General features: G+C 37.4%; 2 protein-coding genes across 7 annotated transcripts in view; both read right to left on the minus strand.

Moving 5' to 3' along the window:
• Positions 1 to 20574, minus strand: part of LOC126761473 (axotactin) — a 171061-nt gene that overhangs the window by 89641 nt on the left and 60846 nt on the right. For all 6 annotated transcript variants that reach the window (XM_050477658.1, XM_050477654.1, XM_050477656.1 and 3 more), the window contains exons 7-8: positions 15477 to 16007; positions 12467 to 12663 (exon numbers count right to left, since the gene is read on the minus strand). In XM_050477658.1, the coding sequence (XP_050333615.1) occupies positions 12467 to 12663; positions 15477 to 16007 (728 nt within the window). The remainder of the gene's footprint in view (positions 1 to 12466; positions 12664 to 15476; positions 16008 to 20574) is intronic.
• LOC126761481 (uncharacterized) lies at positions 17379 to 18770 on the minus strand. The gene has a single exon (XM_050477671.1). It carries the CDS (start codon positions 18429 to 18431, stop codon positions 17454 to 17456), a length of 978 nt encoding a protein of 325 aa, XP_050333628.1. The 5' UTR covers positions 18432 to 18770; the 3' UTR covers positions 17379 to 17453.

The following is a 20574-nucleotide window of genomic DNA, read 5'->3' on the forward strand; positions in this document are numbered from 1 at the left end:
CTATTAGAAAAGCAATGGAATCCCAAGGCAATGAAGAAGAAAATAGTGCCAAACGACAAAAATTAGATGATGGAAGCGTCATGAAAACCGAGAAGGTCCAGCATTCTAAACCAGATGATCATAGTTGATAAATCACGAATTAGCATTTGTATAGTATTTAAGTTTGATTAAAAATGTATGCAAATAAAATAAGTTATTTAAGTTAAGTACTTGTGTAAAAGAATTAAGCAAAAACAAAGAAAATTGCATCCCTTTTATTTCACTCGTCTCCAGAATTAGATTGTGTGTGTATGTTATAATTCCACGTCTCTGATAGTAAAGATGGGATTGTGGAATAAATTTCTTTACTTGTAGTGTTGCCATAAAAACAGATTTCAAAGCAAAATTTAATTTTCGAAAATAACGAAAACACGATGGAGCAATGAATCTGTGATCACTATCATATCCACAAAAAATTTTTCAAAGTTCTTTGACTGATTAACTTAACGTTCAATTATTCTTAGTACAACCTCTACAATGCTGTCCATAAAAGGTAGATATCGAGATCGAGTTCGTTTCATTGAAGTTTAAAGCTGATAAATGGTCGTAAACTATTACCTAAGGCTAGGGTTTCCCGTTGTTTGGTCATCAGAAAAATGTGTGGGTGGTTGAAAATGATGTTATTTTAACAAGTGTAACTTCCTTACGTGAACCTGCAATATTTTGCAATTGGACAGTTGAACAGTAATAACTCGTCAAAAATCTTCCCGAAGGTGTAAATCTCTCGTCACATAACACCATAAGAATAGTTCAGCGGTGTTAAACTACATGATTTGGAGGCCACGTCACAGATCCACGACGCGAGATAATGCGCTCCCCAAAAATTTCCTTTCATAAATAGTTTATTTCATTGGCTGTAGCGCCGTCTACATTCTCATTCAGGCACGAAGAAGCATTCTTTTGGTTGAATGGGTACGTTAATACTAACTGTTTGGTGTTCTATGGACAGATGGAAGGATTGGTTCATATTGCTTTGTGGACGTCTTTTTCTACAAATAGCATGTGGTGGCGCATGCTACACAGCCAACGAAACCAAGATCGTGCGATTAACATTTTTTTGAATTTGCTCGAGCCGATTGAAATCTTGAAAGAGAATATTCGGTGTCTTACTGTGGACACAAATTTTATCTTCACGGCGGTCACTTGACCGAGATCATTTTTAAAACATAATGATCAATTCGTGACCATAACATTATATTATATGAGTTTTAATTCCTCTTGAAAACATTCTTTATAAGCTTTTATTTCGAAAATGTAGTGACCGAAGATTTAAATGTTAAAAAAATTATTCTAGAACAAGTTAGTATTGATTCTTGATTTGAAAACATGAAAGTGAAAGAATAAAATAAATTTTAAATTTGTGTTATGTTATGTGCATGGGAAGTAGGCGTGGTTTTAGCTTGATTTTGCTAAATTTCACACTGTAACATAGGAGTGTCAAGGGAATTTCAAGTGCCGAATTTAGTTGAAATCGATGTAGTAGGTTCCAAGATATGTGATTTTTTCATACAATCTCGGGGGTAAAATTTAAAATTTCCGCCATATTATGTTATTGATTCATCGCGCTTTTAGTAATTTTTAACAACACCGTTATATGAGGAGCGAGTGGGGTTATCATCAAATTTCATCAATTTTCATACTATCGGTAGAAGTTGTTATAAAATTTGGGCTAGGCGAACTTGGTTGTTGTAGCTTTTGTTGTTTAGGAGTAACAGGGTTTTCTTGTGCGCGCATCGAAAGTCCTACCTAACGAACGAGCGGCTGGTCAGTTGTCTCCGATCACCTGGAGAGTCAGGGCAAACATTTTCGCGCGACGTGTTTCTAACACAGCAATTAGTGTTTCTGTGAGTGGTGCAGATGCAGCGTTCATTAGCATTTGAAGATCAAGAAGTTGGTGGTGTTTCGGTGACACCTGGCCTTTTTACATGGCCGGAAGAGGTCGGTGAAAATGATGCTCACTGTCTTTTTTGACATCAAAGGCATCGTTCACCATAAATTTGTTCCTCTTAGACAAGCCGTCAACGCCAAGTTTTACGCGGAAGTCCTAAAGAGACTCAAAAGAAGAGTCAGTCGGGTCCGACAAGACATCGCAGCCGATTGGAAGTTGCAACACGACAACGCCCTGGCTTACACTGCCTTTCTTGTGAACAGCTACCTAACCAAGGCCGGCATCCCAACGCTTCCGCAGCCGCTTTACAGCCCAAATGTGACTCCCGGACTTTTTTGTTTCCTTCCCTGAAAAGGCAGATGAAAGGCAAGCAATTTGAGACGACAGAGAGGATCCAAGCAGCATGCACCTCGACTCTCAAGGCTATTCCGGAAAATGCCTTCTGTGACGCCTTCAATGCTTGGAAATCGAGCTGGCAGCGCTGCATTCACGCGGAAGGAGCCTATTTTGAAATTTATATTTATTTAATTTTTTTAATCGACTAAGTCCTATTACTTTCCGGACAAACTCTGTATGTATATTAAACTTATTAGAGACCGGACCATGCCCACTTTTTAAAATTTTTTGTTCACAATTAATCCTTGCTACTGCGAAATAGATATATAAATGCTTGAATTCCGATTCTCTGGTTGGCCGAACTTATCTCATCCTTACTTGTTTTCTAGAAGATAGATTTATCGGTATTTGGTTATCCAAGATATTAGCTCATGCTTGGAATAATTATAAAATAGAGTGCAGACCAAGGCGAATTTTTAGAAATTTTCTACTCAATTTACTCATTTCAGAATTTGCATTTACAACAGACAAAAATTATCAAATATATTTACACTCTTATTTTTTGAATCTCCAGTTGATTTATAACATAATAATAAATCAATCGAAAATATCTTACAAGCTTGTGAAGTTACCAGAAAAATGTGTTTAAAGCTACTATATTTAAAATTTGTTATATTATTGTATATTAAATTTGTACATCTTTCAGAATTAGAAAATTTTCCTTAAATACTAATAGTTTAATACATTTAATGAGAAAAATTAGGCTCTCCATGGACTCCTCTTGATGTCAAGTCTTTCAATCCCCTCTACGTAATTGTTTAATCTCTGTCGCTTAGCTTTGTTTACTTCATCGTCATCCTCTCTTCCTCGTATTACCGCTACCCTGAATTCTTTCTCCTTTCTACGTAATAATCTCGAATTTTTCAGCGACGACATCCGTAAAATAGACAATTTCAAACGATTGCTGAACATCTGTTCCTGTCTGAGAGCTTCCCTGTCCGATTCACTTTGAATCTTTGTTTGTGAGATTAATGTGTCAGTGACTAAAAGTTTCGATTTTATCAGAGGCAAACAGGGACGTCGGTCGCGTCGTCGTCCGATCGTTCGTTTCTTACGGATCCTTAACTGCGTCAGATGCAAAAATAGAGTGTAGCTTAATGTGGGCTCATGAATCTCCGCAAAACTTGTAGCCGTGGACATTTTATATTGCTTATGCTTTCGTCTCTGAGGATAAGCTGTGACTGATACTGATCTAGGAGAATTGGCAAACTTTTATAGAGGTTTGACAGGTAACAAATATTAACCCAGGAATATTTACGGTACTGATCAGGTATCACTTTCCTTCAGCTTGAGCGCAGGTACGACTTTCCCGCAGATTCACAACTAAGGTAGGTATGCTCTGTAGCACTTTGATACCTGAGTCTTTGAAAAGGACATTAATTATACTCTTGCAACATGTTTGCAATAGAGTGTAATTATTTTGTTCACCTGGCAGTTGTTTGCATTACTGAAAACTAATCGAGGTAAATATAGAGTTAAATAAATATAAAAGATCAGCATGTCGAGACGAATTCAGGCTTTTTTGCAGGCAATAACTTGGGTAAAAATTTTGGTATATTGTTGAAACTTCGTACATCTGTTTCTTGGTGTCCATAGCAATAACTAAGCGTTAGGATAAGCTTTTTTAACCCTTAGTGTGGTTTTAATTTTTTTTAAATGAGCATATTCCCGCCTTCTACTACATTTAAAGAATCAATCTCCCAAACGACTTAAGCTAAACTGGCCAAACTTGCCAAGAACAAGCTTTCTAGAGCAACACCTGCTCGTATAAACGAAATCAGATGATAACTGCGCTAATGCTTCATATAACGATTTTGTGGAAAAGTATCAAAAGTGTGATAGGTAGGTAGAATGGCAGGCTGCCGACGCACCTAGGCCTTTTGAGGCACATTGTGATGGCGGCGGAACATATATTTCCTCACTCTATTGACTCCTCTCTGAACTACCCGTGTTTAAAGTTCTTTCGAATCGCCGCGACCAGACGGTTTAGACACAGCTCAATTACTATCTGTTTCACAGCATTTGTATTATAAAGGAAAATCCACAGAAAAAGCACTAAGCTCAGTGGTAGCAGAGGTTGAAAAATCTGTGGATGTTAAAAAACACACCCTAGTTGCCTTCTTGGACATAAAAAACTTCCAGTCTGGCGCCATACCAGAATATTAAATTACATAAATCGTTGGGCCGTATTGTGCGGGCCACCATTGCTAAATGGTACCAGGCTAAGAGTTGAAGATAAGGCAAATTAGTTAGGATTAATTTTCGACAGCAAGCTTTCAGAAAACCAAACTTAGACGCTAGGGTGACGAAGGCAGCTTCAGTACTTTACAACCTCAAAAGGGTCCAAATGAGGATGAATGCCTCGGGTAGCTCTTTGGTTCTACACAGTAGTTGTTAGTAGTGGTTTGACCGTTTATGGAATATGGTATCTTGGTATGGTGGCCAATAATAATGGAAAAAATACGCAGTAATGCCTATGGAAGGAATAGAAAGAGCAACTAGTATATGCATTAGTGGAGCTCATTTTAATAAAAAGATCGATTATAAATTTCTAATCGAAGAGTTTGTATAAAACACCACAAATTTGAGAGAAAAAAATACTTTAAACTATGATTGCCATTTTCATTTTCTGTCATCAAAACAGGTGGGAAGCGTTTGTAGAATACCATGCAGTATGCAGTAGCCAAGTTTAACCAATGGTGATATCCATTTCACAATTATTTATAGTATGTACCCAAAAGCGAGCATAAATGGGTAAGTGATGTGATAATTGTGGAATTTTGATTGTATATAAATAAGTATTTATGTCACAATTTTCATTTGAAGACTATTATGCCTGCTGTTGCATATTTGGGTCATTTGCAAGCCGAAAGGTACAAACGTAAACATATACATATGGATTATATACAAAATACAAATACACACGAGTACATGCAATTACATGTATGCCAATTTACGGTTATAACTGCTGAATTTTCACAAAATTCACGATAAATTGGTGAGATAATTATGATTTGGGAAAATATGCAGTTTCGGTTGAAATCGTGACATTAGCGAATTGCCAGCTATTTGTTGTGGATTTTTTTGTTATTGGTGTAAAATTTTTGTATTTTCGGTGACACTTTGATATGCGTGGTATACAGAAAAATATCGATATATAGACAATACGAGGGAACAGTTTTTTCGTATATACCACAGTTTCCTTTATGGATTTCCAGTTAACTTTTCGATACTTTCAAATTTGCTTTGAATTGGAAAATACAAAAATATAATACATTAACATCAGTTTAATGTAGAATAACATTTTTAATTCTATTTCAAATCGTAAACATAAAGTAAAACTGTCTCGATTCTCATATGGAGAATTTTGATTTTCGTTTATATTTAGTTTTACAATATAAATGTGCCTTTATATCTCGATTTCAAAATCAAACAAGCATAGAAATTCTATATTTGTATTCATTTAAAAAATATATAGTATATAAGCGACTACATAATGTTTTTGAAGGTAATTTCGTGGGACAATCCGTCTAAATCTTTAATATTTCCTTTATACTCTTGCAACCTGTTGTTCCAGAGAACAATAGTTTTGTTCACCCAGCGGTTGTATGTATAACCTAAAACTAAGTGAGAGAGATATAGCGATATATGTATTTATATTAAAGTGAGAGCTTTATGAGAGCCGAAATCGGACCACAACTCTTATTTTTCGAACCTCTTGAAATACCTCACAAGCGTGCGAAGTTAGTTGAAAGTATATAATTACTAAATTACTAAAGTTTTACATCATTCAGATCATAGACAAAGAAATTAACAAAATTTTCCTTAAATACTAATAGTCTAATACACTGAATTAGAAAAATTAATCTTTCCGTGGACAGTCTTTCTATCTCCTATTCGTTATTGTTTCTGTCGCTTAGCATTGTTGACTTCCTCGTCAGCCTTCCTTCCTTGTATTACTGCTGCTCTGCATTTTTTCTTATTTTTCCGCAATAATCTCGAATTCTTTTTCGACAAGATCCGTAAAATAGACAATTTCAAACGGTTGCTGAAAATCTGTTCCTGTTTGAGAGCTTCCATGTATAAAACACTTTGAATTTTAGTTTGCAAGATTAGTGTGTCAGTGACTAAGAGTTTCGATTTTATCAATGGCAAATCGGGACCGACCGATTGTTTCCTTCGGATCCTTAACTGCGTCTTGTGCAAAAATACCGTGTAGCTCAATGTGGGCTTATGACTCTTATCAAAACTTTTATTCTCGAAAGTTTTCTTCAGGTACAGGTAGTATAGTCCCTAATATCATTTTTACCCTTGAAAGGTGACATAAATATTGGTAATTATTTATTTATAGATAGTGGGTTGCGTTTACATAATCTTTGTATACAGGTATACAATAGACTTAAATAGATTGCCGACATTGTTATTCGCCGAGTTTATCTAAACATTTTCGTGATTTGAGGCGTGAGCCTACCTGAGACATTCTGAACAACATAAGGATCTGACCTTCGCAATATTTCTATAAATACTGAAACTCGTTGCTAAAAAATATTATTTAGCTTACAACTCTACTACTGAGCAGACGTGTCGTATTTTAGCTATCCTCACTTTAGTCAGTTCTAAAAATGTCCTTAAACGAAGTTAGCGGAACTAACCAAGCGCCAACATTGAGTTACATGTTGTTCGTACACCGTCATAAATTGAGAAGTCGTGCCAAACTATTTGCCAAAGAGTTAAGTCTGACCCAATCAAAGTTGTACATAACCGATACACTTATCTCTGAAACGAAAAAGCACGTTGATAGAGAACATGGAGGCTTGGACAATGTAGGTATTCTCAACCGGGAGCAGTTATTTTGCGATTATTTGAAGAAGAAAATCAATAAAATGCTAGCTTGGAAAGAGATGAGCCCGGAACAGAGAATGCAGATGAAGCAGGCAGCTGTAGCTATTAGAAAAGCAATGGAATCCCAAGGCAATGAAGAAGAAAATAGTGCCAAACGACAAAAATTAGATGATGGAAGCGTCATGAAAACCGAGAAGGTCCAGCATTCTAAACCAGATGATCATAGTTGATAAATCACGAATCAGCATTTGTATAGTATTTAAGTTTGATTAAAAATTTATCCCAATAAAATAAGTTATTTAAGTTAAGTACTTGTGTAAAAGAATTAAACAAAAACAAAGAAAATTGCATTGCTTTGAATTGGAAAATACAAAAATATAATACAATTATATGTAATATACATACATTAAAGCTATACAAAACATCAGTTTAATGTAGAATAACATTTTTAATTCTATTTAAAATCGTAAACATAAAGCTGCCTCAGTTCTCATATGGAGAATTTTTGATTTTCGTGTATTTTTAGTTTTACAATATAAATGTGCCTTTACATCTCGATTTCAAAATCGACCAAGCATAGAAATTCTATATTTGTACTCTGAATAGATTATACGGATATTAACTTTGTAACAACCAAACCATGCCGAGTTCGATTTTTGAGATAGCGATCTGAAATTTTGTACGCGTTCTTTCCTCCTAAAGAAGCTGCATATTTGTTAGAACCATACCACTATTGCATTTGGCTACCATACACTCCAATGGAACAGTTTGTCAAGGGAAGGTCAATAATATCAACGCTGAGAGTTTTAACAGTGTGCAGCTCTGCTATTCACTCCTCAAGAAGGAGACTTATCTACACTTCTCTGGATCTTAATAATGAATAAAATGAAGCAAGATATGGCGATTACGGTTAGCGGTTTAGTTTTCCCAAATACATTCGCTTATATTATGCAAACAATATGGAAATACATAAATCCATGGGCCGTATCGTGCGGACTGACCTTAAACACTAGCAAAACAGAGCTTGAGTTGTTAATTAGGAAACACAGATTTCTAATAAGTGGCACAAGGCTAACGATAAAAGAGAAAGTAAGCTACTTGGAATTCATTTTAGATAGGAAACTCTCATGGTAACCAATACGCTAAGGTAAAGAAAGTAGCTACACAACTTTACACCTGTAAAAGGATGGTGTTTCTCAAATGGAGACTAACGCCTTGCGTAACTCATTGGTTCTACTCAGCAGTTGTACGGAAAACAAATACGTGGTAAGACCTATGGAAATCATACAAAAAGCTGCTAGTTTATCCCTTAGTGGAGTTTTTACAACAACTCCAAATCAGGCACTAATTTATAGCTACTCCCCACAGAAACTCTTAGACTGCGGGCATCCTCTCTATTAGTCCTCTGTAACAAGGGGCATTGCAACATGTATACTTTTAACTTTCGAAATACTATAGAATTGAACTTAAATTCGGTTCCCAATTTTGCCAACCCTTATAGCGAAAAGGGGAGAGGTGGCCAATAAGCATCCATACGATGTTGCCTAAATTCGATAATCGGTTGTGAGTTGGTGTCTTTTCAGCAAAATTGGATACCAGACCGCTAAGCGTTCATCAAAGCAGTTAAAGAACGCCTTCTTCTTCTGACAAAGAGTGTGCTCAAAACATAAGATATATTTACTTATACATATGTACAAATAATCAAGCGACTTTGCAATCACCAGGATTTCATCAAATCTAGTGAAATAATGACTTGATTTCTTAGTGGATGTTAGACCCACGATAAACCTGCAATGGGTTCCAGAACATATTGGTATACCTGTGTAACTGTTAATAACTTGAATCCAGAGCAGGAACTATCTATGATTAGACACCAAAAAACTTTATCAGAAGCAGAGGGTGGTTCAAAGAGTACAGAATAGATCGAGGGGATTTTCTATGGAAATGCGGTAGTTTCACATATAGTGAGATATCCACTCTACCTACTTACCTATCAACAAACAGACCGTTCAAAATCAAGCCCTTGTTTGACATTTTTTATTTGAGATATTACCTTTACAAAATTCGATATCGATCATTATCCAAGAAAACCGATCAAAATAAAACTCTTGTATGAAAAACTTTTTAATTTGAGAATAATTCACCAACACAATTTTTTTCCTACAAAGACTTGATTCCATCGTTCAGTTTGTATAGCAACTAAACGTTCTAGTGATTGGATCTAAACGATTTCTTCGGAGATTGTATTAGGTAAAAAATACGTGCCAAATTTCGTGAAGATATTTTGTAAAACGAAAAAGTTGTCTATACAAAAGCTTGATTCCGATAGCTCAGTTTGTATTCAACTATATGCTGTAGTGGTCCGTTATCGGCGGTTCCGATAAATGACCAGCTTCTTGGAGAGAAAAAAACATGTGCAAAATTACAGATTGATATCTCAAAAATTGAGGGACTAGTTCGCGTACATACAGACTGGCTAAATTAGTCAACAACTCATTTACTCGCATGCTAATCATTTATGTAATAATATATACACAAATTTGGCGGTAACATTACATTTTTCATTAACCAAAATATATTTGTCGCCTTTCGTATTCACTGATATTAAATAAAATTTATATTTAGAATATATTTGTATAAATGTAAATACGATTTCATATACATATATTATTTGAAAATATTTATTATCTGAAACAATTTGCTAAATATTATTGCATATAAGATTGCTTTTATAATAACACCGGTAAACGGTTTATATTTACTTGCAAAATATTTGCACTGAAGCCGAACACCTCAAATAAATAGCAAAACGTTTGACGGCCAAATAAAATTCAATCAAACGTAATATTTTGTAAATATGTACAGCGAATGCTAAGCATTCAATAGTTGAGCGCCACAACTAACCTTCTGCCGAAATAGAAAGCATTCTAGGCTAAATATATTTATGCGTTAAATTTATTAGAATTTAACTTTTCAAGTGGCTGGAGATCCAAAAGCTCCGTTAGAATTAGGAAGGACCTCTTCAAGTCGTTCGATACCTAACAAGTCTTTAGACAAAGGCACTCCTTATCGGGTGATTTCTTTAATACTTGTATTTAGCTGGATAAAATAATACGAACTGCAGAGCTAAATAGGGAAGCTACAATCTTCTAACAGAGTGTACAGCTGCTGGCGTACACCGATGATGTTAAAATCATTGGCCTTAACATCCGCGCTATTGATTCTGCTTTCTCCAGAATGGATAAGGAAGCGAAGCAAATGGGTCTGTTATCAAAGAAACGTCACTATTGACAGTCATAACTTCGAAGTCGTAGATAATTTCGTCTATCTTGGAACCAGTATTAAGACCAACAAAAATATCAGCCTTGAAATACAACGCAGAATTACTCTTGCCAAGAGGTGGTTCTTGGTTTTGAATAGGCAATTGAACAGTAAAGTCTTCTCTCGGTGAACAAAGATCAAATTCTACAAGTCACTCATCATCCCTGTCCTGCTATGGACAATGACATTATCCGATGAGTCGACGTTACGAGTTTTCGAGAGAAAGGTTCTGCACATGGCAACGGCGAGTTACGAGCTGTACGTGATATACGCCAACATTGACTTAGCTCAGCAAATCAAGAGACAGCGGCTACGCGGCCTCGGTCATGTTGCTCATATGTAAGAGACAACTCCAGCTGTGAAAGTTTTCGTTTCAGAACCCATCGGTAGAAGCTGAAGAAAAGGAAGACCTCCACTCCACCTCCACAGAAATCAGGTGGATAGGGACCTGGCTGCACTTGGTATCTAAAATTGACACCAAATAACGAAAAGAACGAAACGAATTAGTTTATGACACTTTGAAGTACGACGTAATTAACCCTGCAGCATTGTTCGACAGACTTTACTTCGAAAGTAGGAGGAAAAGTTCACCATTTATCAAAGGATTATCTGCAAAATGAGTCGGTGAGTTTGAAATCATTTGTTCTCTTAGGGTTGGATTTTATTGAGGCACGTCGAATGCCCTGAAAATGGCTATCGTAGGAGTTTCGGTGTCCGAATTGTAGACGAAACGTGATTATTCTGGTGTACACCCAACTCTAAGGAATAGTCGGAACAGTAGATTTCAGCGAAACTGTTCCAAAGAGGCGAAAACTCTGCTATCGACCCGAAAGATAATGACTATTCGACTATTTGAATAAGAGAAAAACGGTCACAGGCTCTATTAAATTGAATTATTGGGTTGAATTGCAGAGGCAAACAAAAAGATTCGTCCAGTTAAGTTAGGAATTTGCGTGGTGGTGATCATCAAGTGGTAATGCCTCTTGAAGTAATTTCGAGAAATGGTGCGAGTTGACAGTTCTTGACTGGATAAAATTCCATGTCCGTTCCGGTTACTCAGGCCCGACTGTCGTGGGAACGGGCTTTTGGTATATTTCAATATATTTAATTTATGGAATTTTATTATATAATATTTTATCACTTGTACATTGCCGAGGAATATTTAGCTTTCTTGACAGAATGAAATCACTGCACAGCTTAGCTAAGTTGTCAAATGTGTCCTTCGCCTTATTGCCTGCAATTTGATTTAACCCATTTAATTTGGATAAAAATCACACTGAAGCTCTGCGCCAAATCAAAAATGCTCACTCATTTCGCTCCATTTTTATTGCTGTAATTTTTCGATTACTGCAGCCGATGAAGTATGCGAGCGAGCAATGAATGGAATTCCTGTAATATTTCAAAGGGATGGCGCTGGCACATTGCAAACGCCTCGACGATTTCTCTCCGCAATATCGACAGCATAGCAATTTCGTCTTGCAGTTGACAGCGGCATTATTAAGCTAGGCAACAACAACAACGTCAACAGCAAAGCGTTCAATGTAATGCAAAAACTGCTGTGAACTGCAATTGTCACTGACGCTCTGGCGCTTATCCGAGCGACGCAAGCCAAATTCATGAACACGCACGCCATTATGCGCCCAAGCCCCACTACACCGCTATTTATGCATGTATAGTATATACACATGCATGTATATGTGTATGTTTAGCATACATATGTATGTGCTCATGTATGTAGCTTTTAAGAATTCATATTAACGAAGGTTAGCAAATTTTGTTGTTGGATGCTGCTGCTGCAACTGAACTGCTCTAAAACTCAGCGCCCACATGCAGCCTCATACCCTCAAACACACATATATACATTAACATATGCACGCACACTAAACGCTCTTAGAAATCATACAACGTTGAAATGTTCTCTGCCTCATGCACGCACGCCCACACATACTTGTACGAAAGTATAGATGCACTGACACTTACCTCCCAAAATCCATTTCCGGATGCTGTTGTCACATCACTATACGCCAATACGGCTGCTGTACGACTACTCCGGAAATCGAATTTAATATTAAATTCTTCGGCGTGATTTATGGGCCACCAAATGTGAGATGTTGCGAACGGATACGTAATGGGTATGACGTTGACTTCGTTCTCTAGGAATTCGGCCTCGAGGACACCTAGAAAATAGCAATAGTCATTGGCAATTTCACAAATATATCACTGCCTGCCTCCGTATAGAGTTACGTACTACTAAATATGCATATAGGAAATTGTATATTAGACTTTTCAGCGAGCAATTTTCGTATTGGCCCGGTACGTTTGTGCATATGTTGGCAATTAAAGTATGATTTATGCGAGGCTGCCGACAAGCGCGTGTGAAATAAGCACGTTTTATGATTGATCTGTGAGTTCCGTTGTAGATAATCAAATGCAATATGGTACTCAGATAATGCACATAAATATATCAAACTGTTCTTTGTTTTGAGTGAGGTTAGGTCAGAGAGAGAGAGAGAGAGAGAGAGAGAGAGAGCAAATATGACGCACTTTCAACGTGCCCATTTTCATTTTGCAAGAAAGTCAAAGAGCAAAGTATATATTGGTCCATATGTAAGGTATCTAAATGAAACTCAAAAAGCATTTGTTCCTAGTAATGGTATGGGGAATGGAGGATGGAGTCATGTGTAGAAGTTCACGCAAGTGAGGAAAGTTCTCTGATTGCCATTCACTTGGGAGTGGTCAGAAACGATTCTTTTACATAAAATCACGACATTGTCTTAGATCAAGTATTCTTTGGGTAGCCAAAGAATATTCGTTTCAAGGCGAAACGCCCCCAATGAAAAATAGCATCAGCCTCGGAAGAGAAACCCCCCTTTTGATGACGACCACAGCAAACGTAATAAGGAATATGATTTAAGGGTATGCACCTGGAATGTTCGGTCCGAGATTTGGGAAGGTGCCGCTCTCCAGCTGGTTGAAGTCGTTGTGAGCGTAAAGGCTGACTTCAGCGTCATTAAAAAAGTGCAATGAAGTGGACAAGGACTGAAATGAGTAGGTTCTTGTGACTTTACTACATATAACCGAGAGAAAATTCGTTTTGGTATTTATGGTTGGAGAGAGACTACGTCGAAGAGTTCTAGTTTTCCCACCGGTGGATGAGCGTCTAGCCACAATCCGCATCAAAGCGAAGTTCTTCAACATATCGCTGATTTGCGCACACGCCCCGACGGAAGAAAAGGACGATGTTGCCCAAAATGTCCTTTTAGGAGCGCACCTATGAAAGTTGCCCCCACCACGTTGTTAAAATCGTGCTTGTCGATTTTAACGCCAGGGTGGGCAAAGAAGGTATCTTTGTCACAACGGTCAGTAAATTCAGCCTCCACGCTGAAAGACCCCCAAATGGTTTGACGCTAATCGACTTCGCTGTTGCCCGAAATATGGTCATCTGTAGTACTAGATTCCAGTATAGAAAAATCCATCCAGATATCTGGCTATTTTCGAATAGAAAAACCACCAACAAAATCGATCAATTTGAGATAAACGGTCTTCAGTGTTTTAGATGTATGTACGCTCCGATGTTTTAACATTGAATCGGATCACTATCTTGTTGCAGTCAAGATACGCGCCCGTTTCAAGACAGGAGCTTACTTTTGTAGAACCTCCGTAGGTGATCTAGTCACTGATGACCAAAGCATACTAAAACTATGTAGGGAACACTTCTCCAGGATTCTGAATGGCAATGGAAGCATAACACCAGGAGATTACGAACTCCATTCCCCAATCGATGATGATGGAGCCGACGTTTCACTGCCCGACCATGAAGAAGTTCGAATAGCAATTACCCGTCTGAAGAACAACAAAGTGGCGGAGCCGATGGATTGCCGGTCCAGCTATTCAAATACGGCGACTGGCTTTAAACTATTTATGTAGGTCAATATATATATTGCGATATTCCAATGTAATTTTATTACTTATATCTCATTATGAAACAAAAAGGAGGCTCAGTGATCATAAGACCTAAAATATAAGTGATTAAGATACAAAATATGAAAAAAATGAATGAAATGAAATGAATGTTGAATAGTCTATATAGCCGGATAGTTTTCATTGATTTCTGATATGGCGTTTCGTGTCCACTTTAAACCTTTCGGAAAGAGTTAATGCGAAATCCAACACACCACTTGCGAAGGGTTGTATCGAAGAAACGATTGAAACAGAACTTGGACCAATTGTCCGACAGAGATGAAATTTATGCACTTTTTTGTTTGGAAATTATTTACAATTTATGCAAATATCAGTGATAGTATCGAACAGATGAAAAATTCAAAGTTCGTACCACTTTTACGTTCGCAATGACAATGCTTGGAATTTGGTAAATATCATCGTTGAATTGAAAAACTAAGGAAGTAGATGAGTTTTCAGTTTTTGCTAGAAAGTTTTCGCTAATGTCTTTTAGAGATTGAAACAAGTTTCAACGAATCAAAAACAGTTTTTTATACTCTGCCATTTTCACTATATACTTTAACCATGGGATACTAAATTATTTAAGTCTTGAATTTTAGACGAACCTTTGAATAAATAGACTAAATGTTCCCAAACAATGGAACGTTCATTGAGGTTGCTCGTGGATATTTGCAAATATTTTCAAAAGTGTAACCGTCGGAAATGGTAATTTCTGGTGACAATGAAACAATCGGCTGTATGAACTGTATATATTCAACAAAGTTTAGTGAAAGCCAACAACTGTTATGGACATCTAACGTCGATTGATTAAACTGGAAGTTTGTGGTGGAAAAAGCAAGTGAGTAAGTGGCCTGAATTTATATGAAAATGTCATAAGCTGGTATAAATTTACTCGCACTCACAGCCACAGTATCATTCACATGTAATGTGAAACCAGAATAAAGTGGTTCTAAAATGTTCGAAAAAAGCTGAATTCTCGCATTATAAATATAAAACAATAATTCAATTTAAACAATTGCTGTTCACTCACCGTGATAGTGCACTTTGGGATTACTCTTTTGTAGTTCATATAAAATCGATACATCATTATAGTAGACATACTTAAGGCTGCCAACGAAATTGTTCTGCGATAGCAAGCCCTTCTTCTTGTGTAAATCGGGACCGCCACCGAAGTAAATTTCGGGATCGAATAGCAGATTGGCGCTTGATGTCGCCGGTATATCGAGCACTTTCATTTGCTGATCAAGTATGATGCGCACTGTGCGTCGCTCATGGTGAATGGTTAAATTATGCCAATTACTACGTGTCAACTCATCAGTGAGCACTGTCGACAGCACGTTATCACCGAAATCCATTTCCACATGAATTGATTGATTTTTTATCGAGGCGGCGATGTATTGATGTTTGAGTGATTCGCCGCTGGCATAGAAAAGCGCTGAATCGTCGAACTGTGTGCGGAACATGAGGCTGATGCGGGTGTTCGAGGAGTGCACTCGGTCCTTCCAGTCATAAATGCGATACGAGACATAGCTGGAGCCACGTAGAGTCATTATCGTTGCCGCTGTGTTGGTGGAGGAAATATAAAAATTAATAGAGTTAAGTTAAATGATTATAAAAGTATAAATAAAGGTGAATGACTTAAATATATGTGCTGGTAATTGTATCTTATTCCCTTGTATTTAGCCGTTCCCATTAAAAAATTAGGTTCAACAACAGCGGCAGCTCGACAGCCATCAACTTTTTATGAGCACTGACAGGAGCTGCATGTTCGACACCATGTCTACATTTGGTATCCCTGCAAAACTCATTTTATGTCGAATAACGTTGGGCACAACCATCAGACCCGCCAAAACCGAGAAGCACCTTTCCTTCTTCAATAACAGATATACCGCAGTGGCAGTATCTAGCCTAAGAGGACAGGGTGCGTAGATGATTTTGACATAGTGTTGATGTGAACGAGGGCAAGACAAAGTACAGGGAGTTCACATACAAATATTCCTCGCGTCTTGTGAACTACGTTGTTGTTTTTGTTGTTATAACGCGTACCTAGTCCCCGTAAGGTTAGTAAGGATTAGATAAGTGGTCATCGACGTCATCCAACGGTAACCCCAGAAAACGTGCTGTTTCGACGGGGTTGAACCAAAGGGAGAAGGGTGTCAGATTTCTGGGGTTAGCAGGGCAGGCAAAGAGGTAACTAGTGTCATGCGGAGACTCATTGTACGCTAAACGTATGTTTGATATGTCGGGGTCTATTCTGTATAAGTAGCAGTTTAACCTGCTACAGTGTCTAAAACAAAGCGGCGCAATTCCCACAACAGCCGGTTCTACGTTACAGGAATTGATCCGGATTTTATCTGGCCTAGGGTTGTTATTTCGAAGATCTAACCCGTTAAGTTCTGTAAGTCTTGTGAATTACGTCGCTGTTGGCAGCTAAGAATTTGAACGACTTTGTCTAATATAGGACCAGCATAAGTACCACCAATAAGCTAAGCTTGCAGAGCAATTGCAAAATAACTCTTGTCTATAGGTGGTACTTTGGAATCGGTAGGAAATTGCGCAGCAGATCCCTCTCCCGACAAACAAAAATTATTATTATTATTTATAAGTCTCTTATGGTTCCCGTCGGAAACATGGACGATAACGAATCGAGTTCAAAAAGCATTCGATAGAACTGTTTTTCGCAAGGTGTTCGGAGCAGTTCGTGTGAGCGATGTGTGGCAAAGCGGAACGAACGACGAACCGTATGAGCTCAAGAGCGACATGGATAAAGTTGAGCGCATAAAAAACCAACAAATGCCATTAACCTGTATTATCGCTTAATCTCTTTAAACTTAAATCTCTCGAAAAGTCGATTGAAAAGTCTTCAATTTCGTTACTTTCTATTTCTATGTTTTAAAAGTATATAAAAACCAAAAAGAGAAGGGTTGGAGGACAGCAGAGTACAAACAATAAGATTTGTTTTTTTGATATTGTATTAAATTTTCAAATTATTAATTTGAATTGTATTTCAGACGTCAATATAAGCTTTGAGGCCGCTGTTTACGACAACAATCTCCTTTTTGACTTTGCCATTTTTTGTGCCATAGTCCTGGGTGCATTCCAATACTCGATGGCCAGCAATTAGCTCACCGAAGGCTACACGCTCGCCATTGAGCACGGGCATGGGTTTAAAGCTAATCGTAAAATTGAGCAATCCATATGGAAAGCCATTAGTTAGATAACATTTGGCAAACGAAAGAATGCAGGAACCCGAGTCGTGTCTTATCATGTTCATTTCATGCTGGAAATTTGATTTGCTCAAAACGCGATTTTTGACAGCGATCTCTCCCTCGAGCCACAAACCGGGAAAAATGCGTATAAACTTGAATAAGTCTGACTTATTTTCGGAGCAAGTGCGTGCGAACTCCAATACCATTTCGGGGCATGCCTCTGTGTAGAGTTGGATGACAACGCGCCCTAATGGCCGGATGTCTTTCACTTCCAAGTCTAAGAAGACTTTTGGATGCAGTAATTGGTCCATGAGCAATTTCTCACGAATTTTTAGATTAACATGCGACCGCTCAAACTTCAAACGGCTGCTGCTGCGTGCCGAAACTGGTATGCCAGACTTCGATAGCATCGGCTTGACACGCAAGAGGCGGCAGCCCAGAAACTGATTTTCCGTTTCAATATCATCAATGCGACGCAAGAAATGATGCAGCTTAGTCTGTGAAATACGCTTGTGCGTGTTGTAGCTATTGCTCAAGCCGTGCGTACGTCGTATTTGATTGAGTCTCTCCAGCAGCTCTATATTTTCTTTAATGATACGCCTCAAAGCGTACTTGTCGTTACGCATGCCTCTTATATTTAGGTAGACATCCTTTTTGATGTGAGGTGGACCAATATCGACGGCGCTGGAAATTTTACTTAGGGCTGCCTTGTGTTGCTTGTACATGAGTTTTTGCATGAAAGAGCCGCGAAAGAGACTACGCTGTCGTTTACCCATTTTGTCGGTATATGAAGATTTATGATGTTTGACTTCGTTGATGGCTGATGATGGTTTTCAAGTTAGGCTTGGTTTGGTTTAACGCGACAAAATTTGACTTCCAATATTCCAAATCTGTGAAACAACTGAACGAAGGTGAGCTGAAGGTACATAAATCGTTCGAAATCACAGCGCCGCAATCATATTGTTTTTGGCGATTAATTTTTTCGATTAGTTGTAAGCCGGTGTTTTTTTGTTGTGTGTGGCGATTTGAGCTTATGTTGGAATTTATGGAACAGAAATTTGTTTGTTTTTAATTTGATCCATTAACTGAATTTTTTGAAAATGTTTTACGACACTTAATATAATTGACAATTTTCGAAATATTTTTCAATTTTTGTTTCATAATTTTAGTTGTTTTTTTGGGACAAGCGCGTCAGCACTGCCAGAGTTTAACAATCTGGAAAGCATATATTTAATTGAGAATGAGTAAAAAAATATCACTAACTTTTAGAATTGAGCTATTTACATGGCAGATAAGCTGGTCATATACTGGTTTATTCTTCAACTTCACCATTCTGATATTATTAATTTGAAGTAGCCACATTAACGCTTTGCACTTATCGAATTGTATTACGTTCTCACAACCTTTCTATAGATCAAATTATTCTTGCTAAATGTTGAGTTAAAATATCAACTTTTATACGCTGAAGGTTCTGCTTAGTGATTTGATCACATAGACTGTGAATTCGAGACTCTAATCTAATGTCTTTCAAGAAAAATGTCAAGTGATCATAAAATTTTCCTATTATTAGTAACGGAATTCGCAAATTCGTTTGGATATACTTGAAACTGATTTTTGTTTATCAAAATCTTAAATAGACTAATGCCCGGTTTCACAGTCCATACTTAAGTTGTGCCTAAATAAAATCTTAGCTAAGTATTGTTGCAAACTGAGTGGTCGTTTGCGTTTCACAGTCAATGCTCAATTTCTATAAAATTTTATTATGATATATGGCAACGTTATGGGCAACATATGTTTTACAAATGTCATTCATAAAAATATGTTTGAAATATTTAAATTATAACAGACAATACATAAATTTGCGAGGAAAATTATATCAAAAATTGATGAAAACAACAAAAGAACCCCAAATTTCTTCACTAGCGAGTCGGAGCACCTATGGGAACTGAAGGAAAAGTATAAGCTGTTATTGAGTGCAGACGAACGGACACTTGCCCTACGCTACGAAAGATGTCGCTGAAAATTCAAAGCAAATTCAAAACAAAAATCAGCTGTTATTTAAGCACTGCTTAAGTCTCCCCTTTTCAGTACTTAAGCATTACATAAGTATGAACTGTAAAACAATATTTTCCTGTTTTATCTTAAGTACAACATAAGTATGGACTGTGAAACCGGGCCTAATAATGGACTGTTTGGTCTCTTTAGGTAATCTTAAACGCAATTAAAAGGATATTTGCTTTTATAATATAATAACGGGTGATCCAGGTGGAGGTACTTTAATCAATAGCCTTTTTTGACAGATCACGCGTGAGTCGTGTCAAGTTTGAGTTTTAAAAATACCGCACTTGATTTTATTTGTATTTCATTGTTATTAAAAAAAAGATACACAAAGGTTATTTAAAAAATATTATTCGGGATATATTATTGAAAACCGCAAATTATTCTTAGGCAAGTTTGCAAAGGCGATTAAAAACGGTTATAAACTGATTCGGGTTATAATTGTCCGTTACGCTAATTTTTAGCCAACACTGTCCCGCCAGTGTTGTCCGCTATGTTGATTTGTCCCCCAGAGTTCCTTTTGGCCAATATTGCCATCCCACATTTATTACGAAAATTCACGTACGAGTGTTTCGCTCATCTTATGGTCAACATAATCGGCCTCATGAGCGTACTATTCGCAACATCATCACTCATCTTGAGATCCAGCAATTATTACTGTATAATATTCGATCGAATAGACCACGCCCAGTACGCAGTGAAGAAAATATAGCAGCTGTACGGAGAGTGTACGTGAAGCCGTTGGAGGGTCGATTTGGCGACCGTTCACAATATCTCGAATTAACTCTTAAATTGAAAGCGTACAAAATACAGCTTGTGCCAGAACTGAAGCCGCGCGTCCCTCCCAAGGAACAACAATTC

The sequence above is a fragment of the Bactrocera neohumeralis genome, chromosome 6 (genome assembly GCF_024586455.1).
Source record: "Bactrocera neohumeralis isolate Rockhampton chromosome 6, APGP_CSIRO_Bneo_wtdbg2-racon-allhic-juicebox.fasta_v2, whole genome shotgun sequence".
NCBI lineage: Eukaryota > Metazoa > Arthropoda > Insecta > Diptera > Tephritidae > Bactrocera > Bactrocera neohumeralis.